The 9,306-nt window shown below is 48.1% G+C and overlaps 1 protein-coding gene across 1 annotated transcript; it reads right to left on the bottom strand.

Moving 5' to 3' along the window:
• Positions 1-1,527: 1,527 nt before the first annotated feature.
• Positions 1,528-4,515, bottom strand: LOC112068997 (leucine-rich repeat transmembrane neuronal protein 1-like). Its single transcript, XM_024136247.2, is given in 2 exon segments — positions 1,528-1,648; positions 1,651-4,515. Coding segments are annotated over 2 exon segments (1,584 nt in total). The 5' UTR covers positions 3,193-4,515; the 3' UTR covers positions 1,528-1,606.
• Between the last annotated feature and the right edge of the window lie 4,791 nt (positions 4,516-9,306).

Genomic DNA, 9,306 nt, shown 5'->3' with positions numbered 1-9,306 from the left:
CATAGGCAGGAAATCCATCGGCCGCGGGCATGTGTATGTCATGTTGCCGATGTTCTCTTTTAAGAAAGATATTTTCGAATATGTTGTTCAATATTTTAGTTTTTTTTCTTCTATATTTTAGAATTCGTTGATTGGAATAGTGTCGGGCTAGGCGTTCTTTCCTCCTTTCGATGTGTCCCACGCGGTGAAGGAAGGCATAGCTCTAGCAATGACAGCCAAGCACCAGTGAGGAGGAAAAGCAGCGCTTTACAGATTCTCGGACCTGATGATCTCTTCTCTCTCGCTCTGCTTCTGCCTGTGTCGTCCGTGTTGACGTTTTGGACAACACACACATTTGATCATGTGAAAATACGCCACCTGATTAGAAAGTGTCAGATCCATTTTAATCTGAAAGGTAGAGGAGAGGGAGGGGAAAGTGGGAAGGCAGGGGGGGGGGGATTCGGGGGAAGCAACCACAACATCTATAGCGAGCCAGCACATTGAATGCCCCCCCTCACTCACAAATAGTGAGTGAGGGATCAAGAAAAGATCTGGTATTCCTATTGGAGAGGGTTTAACATTTGAAATTAAGTACGGCTAGGTTACCCCTCTGGCCCCTTGTCTTTTCCCCCAACTAGACATACTGCAGTAGGCGCGCCAGACAAAATTCTCTCTCTCTCTTCCTACCACCAGCACGAGCACTGCATCTCTTTTCATAATCCACCCCTCTCCCAAAGGTTCCTTACAACACAAGGGCTTTACTGTGAATAGCAATTCATTTATTTAAACATGGTATTTTTTTGTTGTTGTTGTAGTTTACAAAAGAAATAGGATAGCATCTCTAGCATCTTTTTTTTTTCTCCCACTCTTGCTTTTTTAAACATATTTTACACAGAATTGACCATCTTTAATCTTTTTTTTTATAATCCAACTTTGCATTATTGTTGTATTTTTTGTTGTTGTCGTCGTATTACCACAATAAAAATGCTGTGTTTATGGCTGGCCAGTATGTCCCCAGTTGGTCTTTAGACAATAGCAGAATATCCTGAAGTAAGAAAGACTCATTTAAAGCTGAAATAATATCCACTCCTGGTGTAGAGAAGAAGAAGAAGAAGAAGACGAAGAAGATGAAACCATTGGTGCCTACAAACATAGTAATCCTCTCTGGAGTTTCTGTATAAAGTCAACATAATATTCCAWCTCTGGTGATTCTGTGCGTCAAGTCAACAGGCACAATAGTCTGGTGTCCATAGAGGCCCTTCAGATCCACAGCAATAAATCCACGGTCTCAGTCAGTCCTCCCTCTTTCTCCTCCACAGTAGGGGGGCGAGCAGCACAGTGTGACACAGTGTAAATAGTGTCCATAGCAGGATCCCTGGTTCAAACAAACTCAACTTATACAACCCCAACCACCCAATATATCCCATATATCCAAAAGGGTCTCCGTGGTAGTCCATATTATCACACAAACACACGTAACACACACCATATCCATACACACACAACACACACAGACACACACACACACACACACACACACACACACACACACACACACACACACACACACACACACACACACACACACACACACACACACACACACACACACACACAAAGGGTCGGGTCAGACCTCACACTCCCGGGAGGGCTGCTGCCTGGCAAGTGCAAGGAGCCATACTCGTTGATGATGACCAGGGCCCCCTCGATGTGGTTGGGCTTGTAGTCGACGTAGTACTCCGGCGTGGACATGGTGGCCATCTGCTGCATGCTCTGCTTCTGCTTCTGCTTGCGCCGATGGCTGCTGAAGCACTGGCGCACCTGCCGCACGCCCGCCGGGAAACACTTCCAGGTCACGTAGAGCATCAGCACCACGATGAGGAAGGAGAAGATGAGTGCCATGGTGCCCGTCACCACCTTGTGGATCTGCATGGTGCTSTCTATGTCGTCGAGGTTAGCCACGGTCACGGTGAAGGAATTGGTGACCACTGCGCCACCCTCGGCGGCTGGCGGATCGTAGGGGTTGGCCGTGGGGCCTCCCCGGGCCTGGTCCTTGGTGGTGTAGCCGGGGTACCATCCCGTGGTCGTGGTGGCCTGGTCGATGCCGTCCTCGCACAGCTGGAAGGCGTAGACVGCGTCCAGTACGTCCTCGCCCTGCGCCACGTCCGGGCTGGAACACAGTAGCTGGCTGTCCCGCTGGCCCCGGAAGGCGCTCAGCCACTGGGCCAGGGCGCACACGTTGCGGCTGCATTCCCACTCATTGCCTGCCAAAGTGATGCTGCCCAGGGATGACCATGAATCCAGGATGCGCTGCTCCACGGCCGTCAGCCGGTTGGCGTCCAGCATGAGGGCCTTGAGGTTGGGCACGCTCTCAAAGACGTGTGGCTCGATGTATGCGATCTCATTGGCCGACAGGTCAATCTTCTCCAGGAAGGGCCAGGTCCAGTCCAGGGTGCTGACCACAATGGTGGCCCGGTTGCTGCGCATGTAGAGCGTGCGCAGCGAGATGAGGCGGGGGAAGTGGGCCAGGTTGACTTTGACCAGCTCATTGTGCTCCAGGTGCAGCTCGGTGAGCTTGAAGAGCCCGGCGAAGGAGTTCCGCGCCAGGCTCTGAAGCTGGTTGTAGCCCAGGTCCAGGAACTGCATGCTCCGGCAGTCCTGGAAGATCCTCACTGGGACAAACTTGAGGGCGTTGTAGCGCAAATGCAAATTGGTTAGCTTCCTCAGGCCYTGGAAAAGGTCGGGTTCCAGCGCCTGCAGCCTGTTGTACGATAGGTCTAGGATGCGCAGGTTGGGGAGGGGCCTGAAGGTGCCGTTGGGCAGGCTCTCGATATGGTTGGTGCTCAGGTCGAGCTCCTTGACCCGGCGCAGCCTGTCGAAGGTGCCCTCCTCCACCACGTCGATGTTGTTATGATCCAAGTAGAGCCAGGTGAGCTGCGACAGGCCAGCGAAGTGGCCCTCGCGCAGCTCCGTCAGGTTGTTCTCGCGCATGGACAGGCCCAGTGCGCTGCTCAGGTTGCGTGGAACGTCGGTGAGATTGAGCCCCTCGCAGTAGAGCAGCTTGCTGTCGCAGCGGCATAGACGGGGGCAGACGCCCTCCACCGATGGGACCATTTTGAGCATGATGCCCAGCGAGCAGCAAAGCAACAGTATCAACCCAGGGGGCTTCCTCAGGGGCCACTTTAGGTACAAGCCTATTAGAAGGAAATCCATCAGCCTGAAAATCCTCGGATAGATCCGCAGAGAAAATGTCCATTGGAATCGTTCCGGTATTATTRTGTCATGGTTCACATCGTAATTTGTAATCTCTCCCCGGCAGGAAACCAGCTCTTGTATTTTTTTTGTATTCCTTTCCTTGTAGTGAATTGTGTTGTGCGTGTGTGTTTTTCTCCCCAAGGTATTTACTTATAGAAAGGAAGAGGAATCCAGTGTGGGGGAAAAAAAGAAAAGAACAGGGGAGAGGGATAAAGGGCAAGTCACTTTGCTCATGTTAGATATCAGGGGGCAAGATGCGAGCAGAGGCGGGTAAAAAATGCTTTCTTCACCGAGCGATCACGTATGAAAGGAATCCTACTCACCCCTATCCAGAGACGGACATCCCCTATTCAGCGACTTCCTTTGTGCCCGCACTAATTATGTGTGAATCTAAAAAAGGACCCCAGTGTGGTACAAATTTGCCCCCCCCCCTCTCGTCCTTTTCAGCCAGAATACCAGATCCTGGCAGGCTTACAATGTCTTAGTTCTCCTCGTGTGAAAGAAGCCAGAAAAGACCCAAGGAATCCAAGTGGATGCTTGTTAGGAAGTGCAAGTTCCCTGCTCGGCTGCATGCATGAGTGCCGTGCCTCCTCGCTCTCTCTCTCGCTCGCTCTCTCCCTCCTGCTCCTCTGCAGTCACTACTGCTGCGATGATCCGAAGAGGAGAACAGAGGAAAAAGCAAGCCAACCAAGAAAGGAGAGGAAAAGACTAACTCAAAACTCTCTCTCTATTTTTTTTCTTCTTACCCCCTCTCGATAAAGACTGGMGGCAGATCTGTCAACACAAATTACCGTCCGTCACTTGAAGCGATCGCTGACCTGCACGGCTTAAATCCAGTCAACTCTGTCATTATTATTTTAGTGACCGACCGGCGCGCTTCAGAAAATATGTATTGGAAGGATAAGGATGGGTAATGCCAGGGTCTCTCTCTTCTCTCTCTCTCTCTCTCTCTCTCTCTGTTTCCCCCTTAGTTTTTTTTCTACTTTCTGTTTAGTATCCTTCTTTTAGATCCCCTCTTATCTCCTGTGAGAAGCCCCTTGACTCCTGCGTCCTCCTGTCTTTTGGGTTCTGTTCATATCCACTTGTGTTGTTAGTGGTGTTTTTCCCTGGTCGGCTGGAGGGAGTTTGCTGGTGGAGGCTGGAAGGCTGAGAGGCTGAGGAGGCAGAGGCGGTGTGTGACAGGGATGGAGAGGAGAGGCAGAGCACTCTTCACTTCGATCCCTCGCTTGCAGCAGACTAGTGTACTGGCAGAGCATGCAGAGGCACCGTCTGTTCACTGAGTGTCGTTAAGCCCACTCACAATTCAGACCTGCCCTCTCTCTCTCTCTCTCTCTCTCTTCTCTCTCTCTCTCTCTCCTCTCTCTCTTCTCTCTCTCTCTCTCTCTCTCTCTCTCTCTCTCTCTCTCTCTCTCTCTCTCTCTCTCTCTCTCTCTCTCTCTTCTCTCTCTCTCTCTCTCTTCTTCTCTCTCTCTCTCTCTCTCTCTCTCTCTCTCTCTCCCTCTACCCTCCACCTTCTTCTCTCTCTCTCTCTCGCTCGATTTTTCTCAGTGTTTGAAACATTTCCATATTCAAAAGGGGCCGGGCTTAAAACTGGGGCTTTATTGAAGCACAGAATCAGAATCTCTCTCTCGCTCTCTCTCTCACCCTCCCAGTAATGAATTGAAACAAGCCATCTACAATATCTGCTTCTTCTCTTCTTGTAGAATCCAGTCTCCCTCATTATTGCTGATTAATATTCCACTAATGATRGAAAGGATGTTCTATATGCATTCTATCCCTCCGGCTGAGAAATGTGCCAAACTCCTGGCTGAACCAATGGGGCTGATGCTGCATAATTACATAACAATGCAGATGCCATAACAATAATGATAAGATTTATGATTTGTGATCGAACCAATGTTATTATATGCAGGGATTATACAAACTTATTCACACATGTAATGGTAACTTATGCAGCTGTACAGTTTATAGTGCCTCGTTTGAATATGGTGTACAGTGCCTTCGGAAAGTATTCASACCCTGTGATTTTTTCCCACATTTTGTTATGTTACAGACTTATTCTAAAATGGATTAAATAAATAAAAATCCTCAGCAATCTACACACAATAGCCCATAATGACAAAGTGAAAACAGGTTTGTAGGATTTTTTGCAATTGTATTAAATATAAAAACAGAAGTATTCAGACCCTTTGCTATGAGATTCGAAATTGTGCTCAGGTGCATCCTGTTTCCATTGATCATCCACAAATTTATTGGAGTCTATCTGTGGTAAATTCAATTGATTGGACATGATTTGGAAAGGCACGAACTTGTCTGGGGAAGGGCACCGAAAAATGTCTGCAGCTTTGAAGGACCCCAAGACCACAGTGGCCTCCATCATTCTTAAATGTAAGAAGTTTGGAACCAGCTTCCTAGAGCTGGCCGCAAGGTCAAACTGAGCAATCGGGGGAGAAGGGCCTTGGTCAGGCAACTAAAGGCAACTCTAGGAAACTAAAGATTCTCAGACCATGAGAAACACGATTCTCTGGTGTGATGAAACCAAGATTGAACTATTTGGCCTGAATGCCAAACGTCACGTCTGGAGGAAACCGGGCACCATCCCTACGGTGAAGCATGGTGGTGGCAGAATCATGCTGTGGGGATGTTTTTCAGCGGCAGGGACTGGGAGGCTAGTCAGGATCGAGGCAAAGATGAACAGAGCAAAGTGCAGAGAGATCCTTGATGAAAACCTGCTCCAGAGCGGTCAGGACCTCAGACTGGGGCATAGGTTCACCTTCCAACAGGACAATGACCCTAAGCACACAGCCAAGACAACACAGGAGTGGCTTCGGGACAAGTCTCTGAATGTCCTTGAGTGGCCCAGCCAGAGCCCGGACTTGATCAACATCTCTGGAGAGACCTGAAAATAGCTGTGCAGCAACGCTCCACATCCAACCTGACAGAGCTTGAGAGGATCTGCAGAGAAGAATGGGAGAAACTCGCCAATTACAGGTGTGCCAAGCTTGTAGCATCATATCCAAGAAGACTCAAGGCTGTAATTGCTGCCAAAGGTGCTTCAACCAAGTACTGAGTAAAGGGTCTGAATACTCATGTAAATGTATTATGTCATAGAAAAAAATGAATAATTATACATTTGCAAAAAATTCTATAAACCTGTTTTTGTTATGTAATTATGGGGTATTGTGTGTAGATTGATGAGGGAAAAGGCAATTTATTCCATTTAAGAATAAGGCTGTAACGTAACAAAACGTGGGAAAAGTCAAGGGGTCTGAATACTTACTAAATGCACTATATATGGAAGCATTAGCTTACATTACCCTGCTATGGATGCTTCTGTTTGGGACCAAACCAACCAGCGAATTACCCCAGTGGGTGTAAACATTTTATGTCCGTTTTTTTCTTCCTTTTTTTCTTTTGACGAGCAGAAGTGCAATGACCGCGGCATGGTGAGAGTATGGTTCCCATATGTCATGGGGGTTTGCTCTACGACTCTACGATTCACACACTGTGATTCAGCTCTTTGCGTGGATATATCCTAGCTTTCATTTCCTTGTCCATTGAGCCGAAAAGAGTCAAACCAAACTAGATCAAGTAAATCTGCATTTGATAACACTGAATGCTGACTGCCGTGTCTCTTTCATCACGGTTGTTTGAGGACTCGGCTGTCCAGTGTGAGTACAGATTTGATCTGTTGCCACTTAGAGACGGACAGTGTAACATAGTTTGTTCCTCTCAGGACGTCGACCACGCTCCCAGCTCCTAGGGTTCCCTGGTTCACAGACCCCGTCCGTCTTTCCCAGCCCTTGTCATCTCACTCCCGTTAAATTCCAAAGTCAATGAGCTGTGACAAATCTGACGATTTGGTCCCTTACATGACGTAATCATGCCATCGCTCTCCCTCCCTCCCTCCCTCCTTTCTGACAGCAGACATAACTTTTACATCATGCCTCCTTGCTGGGCGTTCTGCTGTGAAATAAAGGATTTAATCAGGAAGTAAAAAGTGCTATGTCGGCCCTGACTCATCTGGTAATTGGCGAGTCTGTCTGTCTACACAGAAGACCAGGGAAACATTGTCAGCAGCTAGCGAGGGTTACTATACCAGGGCTCGTATTCATAAAGTGTCTAATAAAGAATGGTGATCTAGGATCAGTTTTGCTTTTTTTAAAATCATAATGAAGATGATTATATGGACAGGGGGGACCTGATCCTAGATCTGCACTCCTACTCTGAAACTCTAAATGAGTAGTTGTCTAAGGAAAGCCATCAACAGTTCCTAGACCTGGGTTTACTAGTTATAGGAAAGTTAGACGGCGACAGAGAACCTGCTCTCACCTTTGCTTTACCTCTGCTGTCACTCATTTGTCATTCATAATTAAGTAACCGATTTAACTGACATTCACGATTGACATATTCYCACTGCAGCTATTCCAACCAAGATTAGCCAATTTGAAGGAGCAGCATCGTGCTGTTTTGAGCTCTGAATGCCAAAGACTTATCTTGAGTACTCGTTAATGATGCTCCACCGAAACATGTTCCTTCGCCTTCTTACGTTTTTTTTTTTGTTGCCGTTTTCACGCCTCGAGAGTGGTGCCTCTGCAAAGCTTTCACAGTGGGAAGAGACATATAACGCGCCGGGAGGGGAGAAATGAACCTATGGAATGTGGACGACGTCTCCCAGGCAGATGTATCTCTCTCCTGCTCGTCTACCTCAGCCCATTTCTCTTCAGCCCCGTAACGGATGGATGGCTACACCGGCTAATGAGTCGGTAGCGCCGTAATGACTTAACACAGCAAACAGGAGATAGGAGTAACCGGGCCATCCGTTTTAGACTTTTTAAGAGGTTGTGGATGTGGAGAGAGCAGACACATGGGCACGTGCACGGACATGCACACACAACCATGCATGCACCTATACACAAGCACACACAATCCTATTAAAGATGGGCGGTGGGGGCAGATAGGCATCTCGACTCGTCTGAACGATAACCTTCATTTGTTCCTTCAAACCACGCCGCTGATTCTGCTGGTGGGGTTGACTCGACTAGAGGGAGGATAGCGGCGTTAGGGGAAACGAGGGCATTACCCTTCCCTCCCCTTCTTTTTTGATTCATGAACATTCAAAGACACCAAGACGGTTTTCTGTGTCATTTAGGAAAAAGGGGGACATTCGACTGGAGAAAATTGGGTGGAGAACATGGCACGCTTCTTTCGCTGTGGGGACTTCCGCGTCCCCGGAAATGAGCCCGAAATGACAGAACGCCGTCTGTGAGCCCAGAGATGAAAAAGCGGAAACAAATTAAAACATCTCGAGTGAAATCGCCATCTCTGTGGAACTAATGTGTGGGCCAGTCAACTTTAGAGAGCGGGAGAGAGAGAGAGAGAGAGAGAGAGCGGGAGAGAGAGAGAGACTTTGTGTGCCGTGATTCACTCCTTCTCCTCTTCCTTTCCTTCCGTTCTGAAAACTGCTGTCACGCTATCCGTGTAGCCCAGAGCAGCTCAGAGCGGATCATCAGGGTGCAGAGAGGCCTACTCATCCCCCTGTGAATGCCTACCCATGGGCGGCCAGGGAAGGTCAACATTGGGCCTCTGTGGGACGTAGACAGACGTTCGTGACGAGAGCCCCCACAACAACAACAAAAAAAGTCCCCTTTCGCTCCATTTAAAGGTAATGTCTTTCGAAGGCATGRGAATATGTGAGCACAAGCACAAAATGTCCTCCAGCAGATGCTTTTCTTACAAGCTAATTGCTGAACTGTCAACATTGACAGATATATTCAGTTTATGTTGCCTCGTGCTGGAATCCAACCCCTAACCCTGATGTTTCCTGTGCTCTGACACTCTGATCCACTGGTAACATGTCAGATGTGTTGGTTGCACTGTTGCGCTCAGCTACAGTAGCTTTGCATTCTGAAAGAGACTCTCTTCTCCATARGTGAAATCCATCTTCATTTGCATTCTGTTTTGTGTTAATATGTGTAGCGTGTCCTTTGCTAGGCTAACGCTAGGTTATTCAATGCAAACCACGCTAGGCAGTTACTGAGGACGTGGAATTAACWAATTAATAAGTTGGTG

Source organism: Salvelinus sp. IW2-2015, unplaced genomic scaffold (genome assembly GCF_002910315.2).
Source record: "Salvelinus sp. IW2-2015 unplaced genomic scaffold, ASM291031v2 Un_scaffold824, whole genome shotgun sequence".
Classification (NCBI taxonomy): Eukaryota; Metazoa; Chordata; class Actinopteri; order Salmoniformes; family Salmonidae; genus Salvelinus; species Salvelinus sp. IW2-2015.
The sequence above is the reverse complement of the archived record's forward strand: the minus strand, read 5'-3'. Positions and strand labels throughout refer to the sequence as shown.